General features: G+C 45.5%; 1 protein-coding gene across 28 annotated transcripts in view; it reads right to left on the bottom strand.

Annotated features, from left to right (window-relative positions):
- Nucleotides 1-22713, bottom strand: part of ARHGAP26 (Rho GTPase activating protein 26) — a 458375-nt gene that overhangs the window by 353166 nt on the left and 82496 nt on the right. For all 28 annotated transcript variants that reach the window (XR_008548285.2, XR_010157341.1, XR_010157342.1 and 25 more), the window contains exons 2-3: nucleotides 2114-2209; nucleotides 438-499 (exon numbers count right to left, since the gene is read on the bottom strand). Coding sequence is in view for 19 of the 28 variants with exons in the window: in XM_016953982.2 (XP_016809471.1) it covers nucleotides 438-499; nucleotides 2114-2209 (158 nt within the window). In the remaining 9 variants the exon portion in view is untranslated. The remainder of the gene's footprint in view (nucleotides 1-437; nucleotides 500-2113; nucleotides 2210-22713) is intronic.

The raw sequence follows: 22713 nt of genomic DNA, 5'->3' as shown, positions 1-22713 counted from the left end.
GCAGGCACTGTGTTGGGTGCTTAAAAATGAAGAGCGAAGTGATCCTGCCCTCAAAGAGCGCTTGATCAGGTTCAATAAGATGGGGGGAGGGGCAGAGTGGGGCACCTTCTTTCCCATTCTGCTGGTAGAGAATCCGACGTCCAAAAAAGTGAAATAATTCAGAAGATCCACCCTTAAGTCATACACCTTACGAAAAGACCTTAAAATGAATCTTCAGAAGGACATCATTTAACTATGTTGTTCTAAAGTTATCCACCAGAGTAATCCTTTAATATTTACAAAAGCCTTCAAACTCTACAAAGATGAGGCTTGCTGAAGAGCTCAAAACATTCAAATGGCAGAGTCTGGATTTGAATCTAGTTCTTCTGATAACCCATCCCTTGCTCCCTCAACACGAATATACTATCTGGGACCAAGAGTAGCCCAGCCCTACTCACCATCCGTATCCGTTCATCTTCAAGATTCCTGAGGACAGTGGCAAACTCCTGCAAAGACCTTGCTGGAAAACAGAAAGGGGCCATGAGGTGGAAGGAGTGTCATGGGCCTTGGGGAGCCTTTCCAGCTCTGGCTATTATGTTATGGATTTTAATTCCTTGGCACATACAGATGCCTAAAGTCAATTGCTTCCCAAGGCTCCCTTCATCTTTTTAATCATTAACCATTAAGGATGACCCAGAAATGCAGGTTAATTCCACCTGGCACTCTAGCTAGGGAATGATTTCTTCAAGGAAAAGATCTGCCTGTTCCTGAGAGTACCCAGGACTGGTGAGATGCTGGCAGGCTTCCAGGCCCCGGGCTGGAAGGGGCAGAGTTCCGCTTAGGAGTTGAAGGATTTCCTGTCCGGATTCGACCTCCTCAACCTTTGTCATGGCGTTGCGTCAGAACCCAGCCTTTTCTTTGGCACCAGAGCTAAACAAACAGTGCTGCTGGCATTGGAAGCCACATCTCTGGCTTCTCTTTGGGTTCCTCCTGAGTCCTCAAGCCACTCATTAATAGAATGCAGCTCGAAGCATGGTGCTCATACATGAACAGTCGTCTTTGCCAAAATTATTCATAAAAGCAATAAGCATTACGTGCAATGGCCCTGAGGATACTCGAGACCCTTGAGCCATGTTGGGAAAAGCAGCCATACATTCACAAGTTACAAGGATACATTTTCACCACTCTCAGCTGTCTCCCAATTGCCTGTACTCAGCCCCAGATGCTGATGTTCTGCATGGCAACAGGAACTCAATAAGCATTTGATGAATTAATTAATCCAATAAAACTTTCTCAATTCTTGCTTATTTAATGGAGTCAACCAAGGTGCCCATAGAAGAATAGTGTGCAATGACAAGGCCCTGGCAAAGAAAGGTGTCTTGACATTGCAAATCCTCCATGCTTACGGCTGCCTACAGACCAAGGCAGGTGATGGTGAAGAGTGAAGCAACACACCGTGGTAATAAACAGTAACCCACCTCAGCCTCTTTTTAAGGAAACAGGAGAGGCGGGGACCTTCCTGTCCACAGCACAGGAGAACCAGATACGGAGCTCCTCTCCCTATCTGAAGGCAGTGGCAGACGCATAGTTCAGCCACCTGCTGCCAGGTCAGAAGAGGGGGCCAGTAGATCAAATTCTCAAACTTTTCAAAGAAGCTGGAAAACTGGAATTTTAGATTATAAATTGAATTTATATGGTAATTCAATTTTAAAAAATGAGAGCCAAAGAAAACTGGGCTGTGTTCTCATCTCAGCCTATCATTTTGCAACCTCTGATCTAAATTTCCCCTCATCTACCTGTGTTCTACGTATGCTCTAAGCTCTTAGTACTGTGGCTGGAGGGGAAGAATGTCACCAGACGGAAAAATACTAAAGGGAGGTGGAAAGGAGAGTCCCACTGCAAAACTTCAAGCTTTCTCTCCTGCATGCTGGAGGGTGAGGCAATCCCAAAACTCGAGAAGACCAGAGTAGCCCCAAGCTCCGATCCTCACATACCTCTGGCCCTCCACTTCCACTAAGGACTTCTTTGTTTACTAACCTTAGAGACTTCCTATCTCAGGAAAAAGGCTCTGCTGGGACACTGAACGCTATGACAAACAATGAACATTTTTATCTTCTGCACAGTTATGACTTACCTATACACATCTCATCATCTGTTTCTGCATCTCCTATGCACTGAAATTTAAATTCATTTAAGGAATCTGCAAACTTCCGCTTCGCTGAAGACAAATCTAGCAAGAAAAAGACAGGAAAAATCAGGAATTACTAAAATTAAACTGGCTTTCTGATTTGCTGCCCTTATTGGTCCTTCTAGGAATATCTTAGGAGGCGGATTTGTTCCTGAGTCCATTTCAAAGCACAAAAGAATATAAATTCAAAATAGTCAACACTTGGTTATAACATGAAGCACTGATTTGTTCTAGAAGGTAATATTTTTGTTATATTGGCTTTAACAATTTAAGTTCTATCTCTACTTCCTAAAGGCAACTTGTCATCTCCGTTTGACATGTGGGAATCCACTTGCCAAAGGAAGTCGGGGAGAAAGCTTGGATCAGAGCCAACATTAGTGTCCACAGCCTGCAGGTCTGCTCTGCCAGTGACCCTCCACACAGTCAGTGCAGTTTCCCCCACAAGTCTGACTCAACAACAATTTCCCCTAGGTCCCACTCACAACACAAACTTTCACTAGGGAGGGAGCCTGGAGAAGGCTGGAAGGAGGGGCTGGGAACTGCCCTGCCCATAGCACCTGGCCTTCCTCTTCTGACTCAAGCACAGGCGAGGCCCAGGTTCTCACAACCCTCTCCACTCTCCTCATGAGCAGAGTGGACCGCCAGCCTGACAAAGCTCACCTGAATTTTCCTGGCTGGCCACATCCAACACCACCAGGAGAACAAAGCCCCAGCAATGTTTTGTATTAGGGTAAAAACACATTCCACACACAGTATCCATAAGAAAAACTCTCAAGGGCCCTTATCATTAAAAAGTCATCATCATAAACTTTCACTGAAGATAGTAATGAAAGCCAGTGATCCTTCCGGAGCCTTCAACATCTCTTAAGGGTATGAAACCACCAAGGTACCTTTAAGTGGACTGGCAGATCTGGCTGCTGAGGACAAATGTGCTTAACTTAATTCCATGTGCAGTCTTCCTGCAGATTAGGCTAATCATTCAAATTACCCTCATACATGGTTCCCTCATTGAAGGGGAAATGGCATTATGTCCAAATGCCCAAGGGAGGGAAACATGAGGCAGAACCAGCAACAAGGCCTGGCTTTAATAAGATATGGGTGGTGGGGGCGTGTATTGTGGCTGCACAGATCAACATAACCTACTAGAATAAAAGCATCCGCGACTCCCAGTACTTTTTCTTAGCTCCCAGATTTGTCCCTTGAGGTTAGGGATCGTGTTTTCCATCTTTCTGTTTGTTTTGGTTTGTTTCCTCTGTGTACCTGGCAGTGCATCCTGCTCAGTGTATGCTGAATAAATGTGGGGGGCGGTGGGGATGGGGGCACTGGATACAAATCCAATCCCCAGTGCTCATTCCAAGCAATGGCTGCTAGTGGAAGAGCTGGGCGTGGGCTGTGCTGATGTTCTCAGGACCGGGGCTCAAGCTACTGCATGGAGAGCAGCTGCAGCTCCTGCTCCTGGACTGCCCTCCCACACGCTGTGATGACACGGTCCCGAGATAGCTGCGGCTTGTCCAAAGCACTCTGCTCTACACCAAAAGAAGGCACTTGGGGTGGAGAAGGGGAACACAGGAGCCAACAGTCTCTGATCTCTCCCTCGTTCAGTCACTTTCACAGAATGGTCCTTACCAAAATGTCAAAAGATGTTGGCAGGGGACTCAGGCATCTGACAAAAATGGCCAGCCCAGGCTGAGGCTATCCCTCAGAATACAAATGACAAAAGGCAAGCCAAGAAGGAAACAGATGCACCCAAATGCCAGAACACCGTGAGTAGGAAGGCAGGAGGAGGCTACAGGTAGACACGAGAAAAAAGGGAAAGAATAATATTTTAGAGTGGAAGACAATGTTCTGTTGGAGCCTCCAAATGTGTGTGCATCAAATGTGGGTGTGGTTATACACATTCCCATTTTAGTCAGAATGTTCCCTGATGAGAACTCACAAAGATCTGCACTAAGAGTAACACAGGTTTGCCTTTCTACCCACCCGACAATCCTGTGCCTCCCCCATAAGCAAGAGAAACTCAATCACCTCAACAAAGTGGAAACAGGTGAAATGCAAGCCAGGCTCGGGAAAGCTCCCAGCACACACCTGAAAAGCCGCACTGCCAAGGGTAGCTGCCATGAGGATCAGGGAGTGGCTGGTCATGCACAACGGGGCCTTTGTGAGGCTTCTGCACAGGGGGACCCACTGAACCAGGGCAGGGCCTGTTAGCTTATGACCAGCAGGTGACCTGATTTCCTTGTCCACTGGCACAGAGCACACCCTGCCACAGTGCAAGCCTGAGAAGCAGTGAGGACCCCATGAAGCTGAAGGACAGGCTGATCCCCCGATAGACGATTAGGTAATGACTGCTGGTATGGAGTCAGTATTGGGCTTCAGGCCAATGAGGAAAGCTGGGTAGAGTGAGAATCCTAATGAATGGACCTCAAAAAGGAACTCACCTCAGGCTTGATAGAGGAATTTTTCAGTAAAGCTAAAGTGGACACCTGTCCTTTTACTTGTTTGGAATCCATTCCCCAGACTTTGGGACAGCATCTCAAGCTTGTTTTGGAGAACCTCCCTTCTCCACTTGCATTCTATGGGGTGTTGGTGACAGGGTGATCAACCCTAACCCCTTGCCCCCACCCCAATCCCACAGCTCCTGGGTTCAAGTTCCAGCTCCAACATAGATCAGATATGTAACCGACCCCGGGTTAGTCATAAAGTCTCAGTTATCTCATCTGACGGAGACTGTCAGCCTGTGGGTTAGGCAGGGAGGATCCAGTGAGAAACACTGTATAGGCACTCTGCACATCACAAGACTCAGTTCTAGGTATAGCTGGGCTATTCTTTCCTCATATATGAATCCTCCAGTAAGAGGAACCAGGAAAGGTAAGCATGAATAACTGTTTGGGGCTCGGAGAAGTTAAAGGACTGACCTAAGAGTGCAAGGCCACTAAGGAGAGGACCTGTGACTTAAGTCCTGTGAACTGAGATCCTTGTAGTATGTGGGAAAACCATACCACTTCACCCCATTAAGGTAAACCCTCTATGTTACTTGAGAGATTGAAAACAACACTAAAAAGAGAACTCTCTACCTAAAAACCATTGCTTCTTGCCAATTTCAATCCAGTAAGATTGGTGGTATCTTATGTAGATTTTCACCTTGGATATGGAGCAGCCCAAAGATTTATTTCAAGAGCTTTCCCTCTGATACACACAGGAATCTAACACACACATTCCAGTAAGAGGAGAGAGAAAAGAGAAGAGGCTGGCACTGGTGCTGGGTGCATGCCAAGCGTCGTGGCACCCTCCTCATATAACCCTGCTGTTTCATGTACAGGCAGTGCAAGACACAGCAAGGAGCCAATCAGAGTCAATAATATTTACTTTGCAGAAACATCTGTTGCTAGAAAAGCAGAATGCTGGCCAGAGTGGAGGGAAGTCATAACTGCCGGCATCTGGGGAGGCCAAGTATCTGCTTTCCAGAGTAGGTAGGGCTGTGCTTCTCTGAGTGAGGGGACCAGATGGCTAAGAAATATGGAAGCAGCTAGAAGTTTGGGCCTTGAGAGACTGCTCCCAGAGCCATCTGCTCACTCAGGGACTAGAGGAAGTGCCCTTCTTTTCTTGGAGATGCCAGCAGATATTAATCTGCACCGGATTTAAGAGAATTTAACCCAAATAGATCCAACTTTCACTAACACAGAAGGTTTACCATAATTTTTTAAAAATTAGAATCTACCTTGATTTTATACAAGTTGTACCAGTAATACCACAAGTCAAGCCATTTCCTTTTTCTCCTTGGGTAAAACTTAACATACATGTGCACACACAAACATGGACTCAGGTAACCTTACTACTGTATTTTCAGTGCATCTATTGCCTTTGTGACCTCCACAGTTACCAAAATTGTGTATTAACTACCCTTGAAATGTTTTGCTGCTCAGTCACATCTTTCTCTTTGGACTTAGAAAGTGATTACAGTTCCGGGAGGCCAAGGCGGGTGGATCACGAGGTCAGGAGTTCGAGACCAGTCTGTCCAACATAGTGAAACCTCATGTCCACTAAAAATACAAAAAAAAATAAAATAAAATAGCGGGTGTACTGGTGTGCACCTGTAATCCCAGCTACTCAGGGAGACTAAGGCAGGAGAATTGCATGAACCCGGGAGGCTGAGGCTGCAGTGAGCCGAGGTTGCACCATTGCACTCCAGCCTAGGCGACAGTGTGAGATGCCGTCTCAAAAAAAAAAAAAAAAGAAAAAGAAAAAGAAAAGAAAAGAAAGTGATTACAGTTCAGAAAGGCCATCACTGAGGTTAGAACTTGCAACAGGATTGGCCTCATGGCTGCCTAAAGCTCAAGAATACCAAAGTCCCCAGGCCTTGTTAATCTCTTCCTTTCCTGGACGCCAATTACTCCCTGTGCCTCATCACCTTGTATTTGGAATAATTCTGGAACTATTCATGAATGGCTTCATGTCACAATGCACAAAAAGTGCCTCGGACAGGGCTGGACACAGTGTCCCTCCAAACCTGTTGTACGATGTGAGCGGGCAAGAAAACACAAGCTGGCTTACAGGTGGAACACCTGAGAGTCCCCAGAGAGGACCCATGACAGAGAGCTGAGACATGGATGGACACGAGCCCCAGAGAGACTTCAGGTTTAGCCCACACCCCCATTCCTAGGTCAAACTCAACACACTCAAAACAAAACTCTCTCTACTCAAACACCCTCTGCCACCCTCTCCCCAGAGAGCCAGCCGAGGGCCTCTTCCTGCATCCCCAGTGTGATGAAGGGCACCACCATTCACCCTGCTGCACAAGTCACCAGTACATGTCATCCTCTCACACAGCAGGCTCCCTCATGTGCCATGTCCATTCCCAAGTCTCCTAAGCACATCTCAATTCTGCCCACTCCTTCCCATCACTATCAGCAGCCCCTAAACAAAACACCTCCATTTGCCCAGATAACTGCAACTGCTCCTCTCTGGCCTCCCCACATCCACTTTTGTCCGTCAAATCAGTTCTCCACCCAGTTGTGTCAATACCAGCAGTGAGCCCTGTGATGGCTTCCCAGAGCTCTGGAGGTGAAGACGAAAGGCCCTCCCAAGGCCTGAGAGGCCCTGCAGGGTCTGGCCTCCCCACACCCCTCTCTGGGCTCCAGCTGCTCCAGCCTCTGCCAGTTCCTGGGGCATGCCCAACTCCTACCTGCCACCACATGCCACCTCTGCCTGCAGCCCTTGGCCCAAAAGTTCTTTCCTCCAGGAAGCCTTCACTGACTTCTCTAATCAGGCCGAACCCAACCCTATTTCTCACTCTCTGAGTACTACACTATACATCTTTTCTTTAGAGCAATTTTATATTTGTTCAGGTAATTCTTCTCTTCAAGTAATGCCTCCCCAACTAGTACGTTCTATAAGGACGAGGATCATATCCCTTCATGCTCACCACTCTATCCCCAAAGCCCAACACTCTACTGCTTGACTGAGAGCAGGTATTGCAGAAAGAACAAAGAGAGAGGAAGTTGGGCACTCCATAAGTCCATTAGCCTTCATCAAAGGTGAACCTCCCAACTCAATGTTTGACATGTGAAAAAAAAAGCAGGTAAGTTAGGACAAACTCTCCAACTTACGTAAGTCTGGCTAGAGCCTGATATATATGTGGGAATGTGCTTCCTATTAGCATGTGACCACCTCCCTTCATGTTGTCCATTGAGGAAGAGTCCCACAGAGCTGGAGGGAGAGCTACCACCAGCAGGAGCATAAAATAAAACCTCACCTATACCAAGGAAGCTGGAGAAATGAGCTACATACAACCCAACTGCTGGCCACAACCAACTGTCCTCTCTTAGCCCCAGCACAAGCCCCAGGTTGCAGTTAAAACAGTTTAAGGAAGAGTCCCCAGAGATCACTCTTTTCTTTCTCCCCGTATCTGGGAAAACTGAGAACATATCCAATCAGAAACTGTGCTTGGAGAGAGGCATTTCCAACGACTCCCCATTTCCCCAAGTCTGTATGTAGCATTTTAAACCTATTTCGATGTGCTTCATTATTAGAAAAGCAAGTTACAGTCCCTTGTAAATACCATTCTGCAGCCCAGACTCCTGGCATTGTACTAGCAAAAACAAACAAAACACACACACACACACACCCTGTGCAAATCTTAGAATGAAACAAAATTCTCCATAGCATTTTTCTCGTTTCCGTGACACACGGTCTTACCTGTGGCCACTAGGTGGCAATCAACTATATCAGAGAACACCTTGACCAAGCAGCTAATTTAAACAGCTAAGACTCAAGGAGAAATGACAGGGCCAGCCTTAAAGGCAGTGCTGAGAACAGATCCTGTCCCACTGAGGAACAAATAACCACCTAGAAATGTCCAGTGGACACTCAGCAACTGAGAGAGGGGCCCTGGCTTCCACATGGAAAGAAGTGCTCTAACACATTCGGAGGGCCTGTGCTCTCATACAGCAAGTCAAGCCTGAGACATGGAGTGGGAGGGGTATAGGGATGAAGTCACCACCACAGTGTCTCTCACATTCTTTCAGATCTGGCTGGAGCAGATTCAGAAAACCTCTTATCTCCCCCAGGCGGATGATGTGCCCACCGACCACATCAGCCACGGTACGTTACATGACATGCATTCTGATCATACATCTGCGTGCTTTTCCTGAGGCCATTTCCCTAAAACAGCATTTCCTAAATGAGGCCATCACCAGCACTGATTCTGGAAAATTTGTTTTTCCAACCAGAGCACTAAGGCTAATGAAATTTTCAGAGTTGATTTTTAAAATGAAATCAAGTAGAATAAAGACGTGTTCCTCTTTCCAAAATGAGGTTTCTAATTCTATTTAGATGAAATACCCCTTAAAAATAATTTGGGCTACCCAAACTCACCTTAATCTACATCCAAATAACTATGAATATATTATATACATTAACTTACTGAATACTGTACTTACCAAGTACTTTAAATCCCTCCATCCTCACAACCATTCTGTTGAGTAGATATTATTACCTCCATTTTGCAGATGGGAAACTGAGGCTCAGAGAGGTTAAATAACGTGCCCAAGATCATGCGGGGAATGAGTGGTAATGTAAGAAACTTGGTCTCTCTGACTCCAAAACTCTTAACTACTACACTATATTGCCTCATTTACTCAAATATTTGAGAATCTGGTATCAATGTATTCAAAGAAATGAAAAGATGGTATGTATACATTCTGTGCCTTAAGGGGAATACAATTTTTAGAAGGGCCTAATCTGTGTGTGCAAAACTACAAAATTAAGGTAGACTGTGCTAGGGCAATCAGAGAGTAGACAAAAATGGCTACAGAAATGCAAGTGGGATATTATTCCGGCTAGGGCCATTGGAGGGGGCTTCCAAAAAAAAAAAAGAAAAAAGAAAAAGAACAGGGAGTAGCATTTGAGCTGAACCTTAAAGTTCAGTCCTATTTGGATATGTAGAAAAGGGAAGCGGAAGCAGTCACGGGAAGATGCTATAGAAGTGGAAACATGGAGCAAGGAGATGCGAAATGCAGAACCTACCCAGAAAAAGCAGCAAGTTTAACTAGATGGACAGGAGGTCAGAGTGGGAAGACCGGTTAGAATCAAACCATGGAAGGACCTGTATGCCAAGCTAAGGAATTTGAACTTACTACCTTAAAGAAATGGGAACTGGATTGTTATACAGAGGAGCAACAAGATCAACTTAAACAACAATTAAGCCTTTTACTAAGGAGCTGGCCCAGAACTTTGTTGGAGACACCTACTGTAACTCCTCCAGCAAGCTTCACTATGAGAATGTGCAACCACAGCCAAGGGGCATTCTCCCTGTAGGTAACTAAATGACAGGCAACACCTCTCAATTTGGACATTTGTGCACAGACCATTGGTCAGCCAGGAGATAAGGAAAGAGTTATAAGGGATTCAAAAAAAAAAAAAAAAAAAACTTCTCTGTGTTGAAAACTCCAAGTTCTGGGCCCACTATGACTTATACCTAACTGTATGCAAATAATGTATACAAATACATATGTATTTCCAAAGTGCTATATTGGCTTTTCCTCATAAGAACATTGAGAGTTAAGTGAAAGTACCTGACCTCTTCTAGATGAAGAAATTAAGGACTGGCTTAATGACAGTGCAAGTCACATAGTAGGTGCTTAATAAACATTTACTGGATCAATGACCGCTGTGTCAAGTGAGTTAGTCAGCATTGGATCTCTGATGAAAACTCAACCCCTAAAGAGCCCAGCCCCAGCTCAGCCCTGGCACAGAGAACTGAGGTACTGTATTTAGAACAACTGCATTCACATGCTGCCCCAAGACATGATAAGACAGCAGAAGGTCACCACAGGAAAAACTCCCTCAAGGAAGACTGTGGACATTTCTTAATGAAAACAAAGAAACCCATTTTGAGAGGGACTAATCAAGTGAGGGAACAAAAAAGAGAGGGTAATTCCAGGCAGCTCAAGTACAAATATCACACACACACGGGGCAAGGGGAAGGTAATTCAGAGGCGTATGACGCGCATTGGCTGCGCAAACATCAGCTTAAATCCCGGTCTCTCACTTCCCAGCTGTGTGGCCTTTAGCAAATTACCCAACCTTTCCAAGCATGTATGTAACTGTGAGGATAGTATGTACCTCACAGGTACATTGTGCTGTTGTGGGAATTCAAAATAGGAAAGACACATGTTCTGGAAGAGAGAGGACAGGGATGCCCTCGGCCCTGCCTTGCTTTCCTTCCCACAGCAGAGGTGGAGTGGAAGTTTACCAGCAGGTTAGAGAAAGGAGAATCAACCAAAGGAGAATCTTAATTACCATAACAATTAAGCAATTTTTGCCTCATTGAGTCACCAGATCAACCCCATTCTTGTGAACTACTAAAAACACACCTGAGTTCCTAAGGGTTTTCTTCAGTGCTCAGAAAACCCCTAATGCTTCTACAAATTTACAATTTCCTTTCACCCCTGGCAGATGAAAGGCAAGGCAAAACCCGGATGGACCATTTTTTAACTAAACCATTTTTTAACTAAATGAACTCAAAGCAGTATGGGTTTCTTTTTGTGAAGTTTATTAAGCTCAAGTCGTGCCTTTTAAATGCACCGGGGAAACAGTGCTATCATCAAATCCTTTCTGTCCACTGCCTGGGGAGGCAGGCCAGCCCCAGATGAAACAGATAAAAGAATGAGTGTGTTAAGACGACATTTAAGACACAAGAGACTGACAGCGTTCACAGGCCTGAAGTACTGGGCTTCCTCAGAAGGTGGAACTTGAGCTTGGCCCCTAAGGTAGACACGTTTCTAGAAAGGGGAGGGGGTGGTGAATTAAGAGGAGACCACACAAGTCAGACCCACTCACTGGGTCAGACTAGGGCTGGAAAAACCGGTAGGGGCTGGTGGGTGGAGATGGAGGGAGATAGAGGCCTAAGAATGGTGGGGAGGGGCAGGTGGAGCAGGGATTCCTCTCTCTCAACACCTCAGCAGTTCTGTTCTGCTCAACACCAAGCAGGTGCGCAGATAGGAGGCAGTGGGGCTGGGAGGGTTGATCCTGGCTTGAGCCTCAAGACTTAGATTTTGTTTCTGGAATGCCTTTTCCTCTGCAGCAGAGACAGCTACTCAAGCTTTAAGGTGCACCCAATCACCTGGGATCTTGTCAAAATTCCAATGTGATCCAGCAGGCCTGGGAGCCTGAGAGTCTACATTTCTAATTCCCAGGTGAAGCCAATGGTGCTGATCCAAGCACCACACCCTCCAAGGCAAGGGTTTGGACTCCCACTCAAGACCCTGACAGCGAAGATCACAGCTTCTTTATTCTCCTAGCACGTGCCTGGAACATACAGGACCTCAATATATATTGGAGGAATGAATGAATAAATTCCTTGAGAGAACTTAAGCTGTTGCAGACAGAATAGAAAAGAACCTAGAAAAAGAACCAGAAATGGCGTGTCTCCTTGTGCAGCCACCAACTATACATGTGAACCTAGGGAAAGTTATGTGACACACTCGGCCTTAAAAGAACTCACTTGAGGCCGGGCGCAGTGGCTCACGCCTGTAATCCCAGCACTCTGGGAGGCCGAGGTGGGCGGATCACGAGGTCAGGAGTTCAAGACCAGCCTGGCCAACACGGTGAAACCCCGTCTCCACTAAAAACACAAAAATTAGCTGGGCGTGGTGGTGGGCACCTGTAATCACAGCTACTCGGGAGGCTGAGGCAGGAGAATCGCTTGAACCCAGGAGGCGGGGCTTGCAGTGAGCCGAGATGGTGCCATAGCACTCCAGCCTGTGTGACAGAGCAAGACTCCTTCTCAAAAAGAAAAAAAACCTCACTTGAAAACCAAGGAGCCAACCCCTTTCTCTAGCTCTAAGATCCCTCCCAAAGTATCTTTTCTGTGCCTTTTATTTTTAATGGTGAGGTTATATACTGGATATTCCTACAGCAAGGCACACCTCTATGTCATTCTCAAAGAGCAGTTTCCAAAAATCCAATTGAGAGAACACAGACTCTGTTAGTCTCAGCAAATAACCATAGCAACTAATACCCCCCAAATGAAATGATGTCTTCACAATGATGTCCTGGCTCAATTAGATTAAGAGGGTGACGTGTACCATCTGAAAATTTATCGTCGTAAACTTACAGTGAAAGCCAGACCTTCTTGGAAGAGGTTTATAAGTAAAAGAAAGGCCTTGCCAATAAATGGAATTCAGGACAAAGAGCCAGAGAAGTCAAGCAGATGAGGAAATTGGGAAGGACTGCTCTGCCTGTCCAGGTTCACACAGTCAGGGCCCACGCACCCAGACAGAACCCAGAACTTGGTTAAACAGTTACAAAGCTGAGTACCACCACTTCTACCAGGGAGTTACCAAAAGACTGCCATTTTATCCTTGTTCTATGCCTTTCTTCATGCATATTACAAAAGGAAAATACTGCTACCTCAGAAAAGTCTGCAGAAATAGTTACCAAAATAATTATAAAACCTTTAAATGAAAAAGAGGACAACTTCAAAATAACAAATTAGGGCTGATAATACATTTCCAGCCAAATTAATTTCTCCACAGGTCATCACAGGATGCAAATCTTTCTGTTACAAGGTTTTCTGACTGGAGTTAGAACTGTGAATGGAAAACTCAACGTCTATAAGTTCTACAACTTACTGTCTTTCCACATCCTTAGGCCTGCCTCTTCCAGGGTCCATGCAATCACATTTGCCCTGAACAAATTTGGGCAAGCAAGAACCTCACTTGAAAAGCAGGAAAAGAGAAACCAAGGCCTGTCACCTCCCTGTAATCCCTGAGCTTTCTAGCTTTCTCTAGCAAAGAACAAAAAGAAAAAAAGGAACAACAAACAAGCCAACCCATAACCAAGCCCAAAGAATCAGAGTTTCACTGGCATTCAACAGTTGTGAATTCGGAAAGTCACAGACGGCAGAACCTGGAGCCATACACAAGGATCAGAAACCCCTGCACTGTTCCTACCAACAGCTAACGTGAATTTGAGGGCAATCAAGGGAAAAACAAGGCATGGTGGGTAAATCGAGGCCTTCATCCAGCCAAATAAGCTTAGATTTGTGGTTAACAGACTCCCAGCGTTCAAAATCCCATCTCACCCATTTACAAGGTACTCAATTTCCACCTGTGTGAAAAGGCACTAAAGGGAAACCTATCTCCTGAGGCTCCTGTGAGAAGAGAGATGATGCACTGAAGTGCTTAGCACAGGGCCTGGCCGGCAGCAAACACTCAATAAACCATAGGTATTAGAATCATTTACATATATATTTAATAAATAACATGCCAGGCTGATTTGTTTCTGCGTAAAAATGAAAGGACAATGAAGCCACCCGGCCCCTACCACTTTGACTTCCTCTCGCCCTCCTCCTCACCGTCAGTCCATACAGCATAATTAGGATCAAAACTGAATCCACCTGATCCCTGGACACAGCTCAGACACTCCTTGCCACTAATACCACAGGAAGCAAGGTGGCAACTCCTAAGCATCAGAATAAATTCAGTTAAAAAACAAAAATCCACTCATCTCCCCCTGGATTAAATTCATGTTTCTGGAAGAAAAAAGAAAAAAAAACGGACCTAGCCATTCTGAACAAAGCCACACCTAATAACATTCCCAGAAATTGGTTTCACTTTCTTTTATCCCCTCTTTAATTAGTCACTTTTCTGCTATACCTCAGGGGAGGCTGTGCTCAGCCTGAGTGGGCAAACACTTACCCTCCTCATAGGTGCCCACGAAATCCCCAGGCTCCCCGCCTCCCCACTCTGCACCGTCTCCTCTCCAGCCTGGATTCCAGTCCAGGCAGGAACTCATGCTCCAGCAAGGAGTACCCCTTGCCACTGCAGACCACCACAGAATGAGAGAGGCCAAAGATAAGTGTTTCTCAAAACGTGTCTGAACACCGCTTGCAATAGGTGTTGCAAGAGCCCTTCCAGGGAGCCCACCCTCAATCAAAATCTCTAGGGCTGAGGCCTAGGAGCCTGGGCTTCCCAGGCAGTTCTTATCCATGCTGAAGTTTGAGAGCTGATACCACCTAACCCTTCAGAACATCTAATACTAAGTACCAGTAATGGAACCCCTCCAGATGACAAAGGTGGAGCTCCACAGAGCAAGCTGGATCTTCTAAATCATGACAGTGGGTTTACAAATGTTCCCAAAGCAGGCAATTAATGCTCGTGGTAGAAGAAAGCTAGGTGACAGCAGGGGTGGGAGGAGGAAACATCCTAATTCAATTTAAAAATCACAAATTCTGAAGCCTGAGTCTTCTTCAAAACATGTTCTCAATCATGTCTCCTTATTCTGAAGCCTACACAACTGACTGGGAACACATCTTTGTTTTGTAGAAACCCAGCTCACGGCACCTGGAGCTGATGAATGGCCCTGGTGCTGACTGCCCAGAAACCAATCCGGAAACCAGGCTTCCCACAGAAGAGGCAGCTGGAGAGCCAAGCACTCTTGGACTACAGTCCTAGGCTGGAGCTGCCAATACAGGCTCTGCCCAGCTAATCTTCTCTGAGCCTGCAAATATTAAACCTGACACACAGACTCAAGTGAATCCAGAAAACAGGCTCACAGGGCAGCTGAAAATTGCAAGTGCCTAAGGTATAGGCAGGGCGGCTTCATGGGCATTCAACCAGTACAGATGCACAGGGTCCCATGCTCAGAAGGGCCTGCTTGGCTTAATGCTCTGCTGTAGCTCTCTTGAAATTTTTAATAATTTTATCTTTGAACTTGTGTTTTGCAAGTGAGATCCAGTGCGACAGTGGAGCATGTGTGTGTAGAGGAGACAGGAACAACAACCTGGATGTCATGCGGGCCCACTGGGGCTCCTTGTGGCCCCAGTGCACAGAATTCTGGTGGACCCACCATGTGTGGGAGCTCAGTGAGACTCAAAGTAAGTGCAAGGTAAGTGTCTTATATCTACGACTGAGTAAGGGGGAACGCTGACAGCCCTGAGGGGTTACACCTACCATTTCAACCAGAACTTGCCAGATGCAAGAAGACGACAATGAGACAATGGCATCCGAAGAACCATGAACGGCCCAGGAACCCTATCATAGCCTTCTTCCTCATGTTATTTCCCTGGATAAGCCAACCACTGACACTGATCATGGTAACCTAGGACAGAGACAGACTGGGCAACCCATAGTTCCTTTCCTTTCAGGCCCTCCTCACACATCGTAAGCTGAAGGTGGAGCATACTGGGAAAATGTGCATGCCTCAAGAAGAAAAATGAAAACTGATTTTGTGCAACATTTCCACTGTTCTTGGAAGAATGAAATAAATGCATATGAGCTATGAAATATGGATTGTATAATTCTAGTGATTCTGCATATAAGTCAGATGATCTTATTGAAAATTGGCATTGTACAATATAAAGATGAACAGAAGAGTTCATACTAATAATTTAAAATTTTAATTCTTCCTTTTTAGAAGAACATGGGCAGATTAAAAATACCACCACACGTCAGGAAAGAAACCAGGAAAGAAAGAAAACAGCTTTCTATTTTAATGCTTTTAACAGTACTTATGTCTGCTTTTGGAAAAGGAGCCCCACAGATTAAGTACCCGGTCCTGGGCACGGGAATACCCTAGGATTGCTTTACAACCTCAATTAGCTCTCCTCTCCTCCAACTGGTACCCTGAGAAAGACTTGGGTCCATGCCACCATCATCTCTGGCCTGGACTCCTAATTGGCCTCCCCGCTTCCCTCCTGATGCTTCCCAGTCCATTTGTCACTCAGCTGCCCAGAACAACCTATTCAAAAGGCAGACCTGATCTTGTTGATGGTCCCTTCCATACCCTCCCTGATTATAACTCTTCCCACGCCACTCAAAATAAATCCAACCAAGGTCTACAAAACCTACCTCGTCTGCACACCCCACTGGCCTTGCCCTCACTCCATACCCAGCCCCACTGGCCAAGTTGCAGATACTCAAAGGTGCCGCAATCCATCAGGCCACAAAGCCTAGCACTTGTCCTGTGCCCTCTTTCTGAAACACTCCCCTGTCTCCCCACCTAGTTACTGCCCCCTAGCCCATTAGATTCTCCATGAAGGGTCACTTCCTCAGGGAAGCAGCCTCCTCGCATTCCCTATCCACCCCAGGGGTACACTCTCATAGCTCCCCAGAATTCCCTTACTTATCCCTTCAATTGGTAATCTCCTTTGAGTTTGGTGACTGTTTAATGTGAACAGCTTCGATGACATTATAAACCCCAGGCAGGCAGTAGCCGTGACTGTTTAGTTCATAAAAGGATAGTCATCACAATTCTAGCACGCCAGAAGCCCCCAATAATGTTTCTAAATAAATAAATAAGCAAGCAAATAAGAATGTAACCTTTTTTAAGAGTTCGGTCAGAAGAATGATAAACCCTGCAATCCCCTTTCTCTAAAAAGGGAATGTTAAGTCCCAGAAACGCAGACAAAACAGCCATCCCATTACTCACTCCTTCACGACACACAAAACAATCAGAACACCATTTCCTAGGCTTAGTCTTGAAGCCATAAAACACCCATTTTCATTCCCCACTCACTTTCTTCCTTAGCCAACAAGATGCCTATAATGTTTTCAAGGTACCACTGATATTATTTTAAAACCACTTTGCCACTAGGCAAATGATAAAAGAAGAATTTGCATGTGTGTATCTAAACAGTGTATCTAGGCCAGAATTTTAAATAAACTAGTGACAAACCGTGCCAATTAACATCAGGTAAATACAAAAACCATCCCTTCTAATACATCAGGTATATCACTTGAGGGAAAGCATGCCTGCAACACACACACACACACTCCCTCTCTCTCTCTCTCTCACACACACACACACACACACACAGATTCTCTCTCTCTCTCTCATTCCTTCTTTCTCCCTCTCCCTCTCTCTTTGGAGACGTGTTTCTTGATTTGGCTTTTGAATTTCACCTGAATCCAACTGCCCCAGACTTATGGGATCAGAAATTCTGGAAAATACATCTGGAAGTATGCCTTTTTAAAATAAACTCTCCGGATGATTCCTATGCACAATAAGTTTAAAAACCACTGTTACAGAAAGACACTGCAGGTAATATTTAAATACCAGAGAAATGGAAGAAGCTAATAGCACTAAACCTGAGCAAGCAGAGAAACAAGAAAGAAAAGGAAAGTGATGTCCCGAAGACCCGGAAAGTCCCTGGCAACACACCTCCAAGAAAGCAGCAGGAAACTGTTCCCAGAGGAGAGAAGAACCGTGGAAAAACCCTAAGCCATTGTTTGCTAGGGTCATTAATTATTTTAGCTATTTATTCACAGACACTTCCTCCTATATCAAGGTGCTCCTAGGACAGTGAGAAAGAAACCCTGACATGCTTCCCTTGCTGCAGGAGGGACGAGGTGACCCTGAGCCAGAGGCATGCATGAGCAGGGCCACCTCTCTCAGTCACACAGCTTCTCCTGGGCACCTGAGAAGAACCTTGTACCCAGGAGCCCTCACCAGAGACAGGAATCCTAGCAGCTGCTGGCCCACCCTCCCCCAAGCAGCCTCACTGCGCCCATCAACCCAGGAATCTTGAAGAATGAAAAGACTTGGAGGAAGCCTCCTAGCACAGGTCCACCCACTTCAATATCCCCTCCTGTAGTGGATAGTACCCTCAAAACTAATGTCTACCCGGAACCTCAGAATGTGACTTTATTTGGAAATGGGGTCTTTGTAGATGTAACTAGTTAAAATGAGGTCATATAGGATGAGGACGGGTCCTAAATCCAATGACTGGTGTCCTTGTAAGAAGAAGTGAGGACACACACACACACCCAGGGAAGAAGGCCCTGTGAAGATGGAGGGAGAAACTGAAGTGACACAGCTACATGCCAAGGAACACCAAGGAAAGCCAGGAAGAGGCCAGGAATGATTCTTCCCTAGGGCCTTCCAAAAGAATATGGCCCTGTTGACACTCTGATTTCAGATTTCTGGCCTCCAGAACTGTGAGAAAACACATTTCTGTTGTTTTATGCCACCCAGTTCATGGTACAGTTGTCCCTCGGGATCCATGGGGACTAGTTCCAGGACTCCCCACAGATACCAAAATCCATGGACGCTCAAGTATCTGATATAAAATGGCATAGTATTTGCATATAACCTACAAACATCCTTCTGTATACTTTAAATCATCTCTAGATTACTTACAATACCTAATACAATGTAAATGCTATGTAAATCGTTGTTATACTGTATTGCTTAGAGAGTAGAAAAAAGAAAAAAAAGTCTGTACATGTTCAGTACTGATGCAATAAATATTCTCCATCCGCAGTTGACTGAACTCATGGATGCAGAACCCACAGATACAGAGGCCTGGCTGTAATTTGTGATGTCAGCCTAAAGAGGCTAATACACCTCCCTCCTTAGGGAGACTGGGCCTTAAAGTCATATTGTTACCAAAACCTAGGGGTTCTGCCACAGCGAAAAAAGGAAACCTTGCTCTTTCAACACTGTGGGTGGTCTGTTCTGCCTCACTTCAGAGTCACCCTCCCACTGGCCAAACAGCGATCCTCCAAGATAGGTGTCCTCAGATCGGCACCCTCATACATCCTCCTTGGCCCGAAAGCCCTCTCCCACCCTGACCAACACAACCAACCGACTGCCACCTGGCTCTCCAGGAACCTCTTTCAAGGTGTGGCTTCACGCACATGGCCCAGGCTGGCCCCCACTGTGTGCCCACAGCTCCTGGGTTTCTCCCAACACTTTTCACACTTGCTCAGTGTGGGCAGCTCCAAGAAGACAGGGACCAGGTCAGTCTCGTGCACCACCCACAGCCCAGTGCTCACTTCAGCTTTGTCCACAGGAGCAAACAGATGGCGAACACAACGACATAAAGAGACGTCCCTCACTCTTCATTACTTGGTCCAGAAATGAGGTCTGTCTGCTGTGTGACTTCTCACAGCCGCGATTATACACCTCTTAAAGGAGTAGACTATGCCATAAAGACCACTCATTTATTGTTATTCATTCAAAAATCTATGTATTGTGGACCTACATTCCTGGTACAAGTCACTGGAGAGACAACAGTAAGTAAAAAGTAGACAGGCTGTGCCTTCATGGCATTACAAGTGAGGGTATATAACTCAGTCATTAGTAGCCTCACATCCAAACCAGAAAACAATAAAACAATCTTGCTCATGAGCCTGTCTTCCCAGCTAAATTATTTCCTACTCAGGGTACCCAGGGCCGAGAACAGTGCCTGACACATAATAGGCAACCAATAATGCTGGATGGACAGAGGATGAAGACACTGAGGATGGATAGAAGGAAGGAATAGTGTGTAGTACATAACGGGCAGCCAGCAGGATAGATGGACACACAGATGGTTGGACAGACAGATGCATGGATATAGGCCTAGTACGTAACAGGCAGTCAATAATGATGGGCAGATGGAAGGGTGGATGGATATCTAGGGAGCAAAGCACCTGGGATGAAATGTGCACAAAGCACAACTCAAAAGAGCAAAAGATACCAGAGCCTCCTTAAGTGGCACCTCTAAAACCTCCACTTCATTTCATCTCAGACCAACCAGCAGCCTCCTAGTATCTGAAAAAAACAATAACCCTAAATGCATCTGGTATTCCACCTCCTCTGTAAACATTTAGTAGAAAAACAGCTTCACAAACACAAATATGCTCTCTCTCTTCCCACCCCTGCCCTTTCTTTCTGTAATGGGGGTTTTAAAAGGCTGTTTTGCCAGTCTTTCTCCACCACTGAGAGCATTTATGTTCTAAAACGGTGACTTCACTCTTGCCAAAATGCATACCACACACCACTGCCAGGTTGTATCATTTTTAATTATTATTTTTGTGATTCTTCTTTTATCTAGTGCCTTAAGAGAGACTTTTCTCTGAGGGACCCAGAGCTGACTCTAAACACTTTACTGTCATATATGATGGGGAGGCAAGGGAAGGATACCACAAGCTGAAGGAGAACAAAAGGGACTGGGGGGGATCCTTTGAACAGCACACCCAGTTAAAGCCCCCTTCCATGGGAGCGTAGAGTAGAGAAACAGTTTGCAATAAAACAAAAATACAAAGTCCCAACATCAACATTTAACCTCCTACAAAGCAGCTGGGTCTCAGAATGACAGCGGTCTCACAATACCCCAACATGCCTCATCTTTGGGTCTGGCTTAAGCCATGTTAGATTCCCTGCATTTCCAGGGTCTACTCGGTCTCATATCAGTAACGAAGTTAAAGTAATTCAGATCCTAGGAGACCTTTCTTCCCTTTCATTTTCCTTTGCTGAAGGTAAGAATAACTTTTAATCTCCAAGAACAAGTCAAGTTTCCTTTGCTTCCAACTCAGGGCCATATATTAGAACAGTGTCATATATTTATTCTGGCAATAGGCTCACCCATTCATCCTTTAACTCTTCATTGAGCACCTCCTATTTCAGGGACTGTGGGAGGCACGGAGAATAAGACACTGAACAAAACTGACATAGTCCTTCCGTTCCCCAAACCTACAACCTACTGGAGACAGACACTCAACAAATACACACTATAAACACTGAAAATTTCAATGGCAAGAATGTAAAACTGCAGATGCAAGCTAGAAAAGAATATGGTGGAGAGGAACAAAGCAGATTCCCATTACCTTCCTTATGAGGCAGGGAGCCATATTCAAGGCAAAGGTGGAAGTGGTTTATCAGCAACAGAGAAATAAAACACTTTAGAGACAGGCATTAAGAATTCTCCCAATATTGTGGTGGTGGCTTCATGAATGTATACAGGTAACAGAGTTTATCAAAGTGTGCCATTAAACACATGCAGTTTTTTCTGTGACAAGCTTTTAAAAACATAATAATTTCCCCAATATTTTGCTACTCATTTATGATCTCTCAAGATCTCCAGGATGATGAAGGTTCTTGTAGTCATAAACTAACAAAACTGACTTAGCTACAGGAAACACACCACCCTGCCACATTGTTGTTCTTGGCCTGCTCACAGCTTCATTCGTTCCTTCAACAAGTAATTATTAAACATTTACTAAGGGCTAGTACTGTCCATTAGTGTTTCCCATTACACTACAAACAGAAACACGCATAACCCAACTCTCTGGAAGCTTGTAGCCTCCTGCCAGTGTGGACTCAAGTGGAAAAGGTAAGTGCTGCCTACACACTGAGAAGGACCTACAGCATCTGAGAACGTGGAGTCAAGGCTACTCTGAGGGATTTTCAACATCATGATAGACAACGATTTGTTGAAAGCTTACTCTGTGCTAGCTCCCAAGTGCTTTCAAAGATATTATTCATTCAACTCTCCCCAAATCCCTACAAGGTAGATACTATTGTTTAAATCCCTTTTACAAAAGGGAAAATTGCCTGTAAGTGATAGAACCAAGGTGAAAACCCAGAAGCCTGACTCTAGAACCCTCAATATAAAATCTAAGCTAGGCTGGGCATAGCGGCTCATGTCTATAATCCTAGCACTTTGGGAGGCCAAGGCAGGTGGATCACTTGAGGTCAGGAGTTTGAGACCAGCCCGGCCAACATGGTGAAACCTCATCTCTATTAAAAATACAAAAATTAGCTGGATGTGGTGGCACATGCCTGCAGTCCCCGCTACTTGGGAGGCAGAGGTAGGGGTAGGGGGATCACTTGAGCCCAGGAGGCGGAGGTTGCAGTGAGCCAAGATGGTGCCAGTGCACTCCAGCCTAGGCGACAGAAGAAGACCCTGTCTCAAAAAATAATAATAAAATTAAAAAATAAAATCTAAGCTACCATAAAGATAAGTTCTCACCAATCACCCCAGAAACCCACTTCAGAGTCTAAGTACTTCTTCTGGGCCAAACTGAGAATCAGCTGACACTGCTCTCTGCTGAGTAGACTCTCTGGCCTCCCCTCATCAGTACTTCCTCCACCTTTGGAGCTTGATAAAGGCAAGCTTGAGAAATGAGGGAGGTCAAAGGTTTCAAAGCAGCAGGCCTCTGCAAAAGAGAGACTCTGACATCTCTGTGCCAAAGGAGAGGCTCAATGTCATGGTGCTTCAACAGGACATGCAGAGATAGCAGCTCGAATCCCTGACTGCAGGCAGAGCGACACACAAG

The sequence above is a fragment of the Pan troglodytes genome, chromosome 4, assembly GCF_028858775.2.
Source record: "Pan troglodytes isolate AG18354 chromosome 4, NHGRI_mPanTro3-v2.0_pri, whole genome shotgun sequence".
Classification (NCBI taxonomy): Eukaryota; Metazoa; Chordata; class Mammalia; order Primates; family Hominidae; genus Pan; species Pan troglodytes.
Note: the sequence above shows the minus strand (reverse complement) of the source record. Positions and strands in the feature narration are given on the sequence as shown.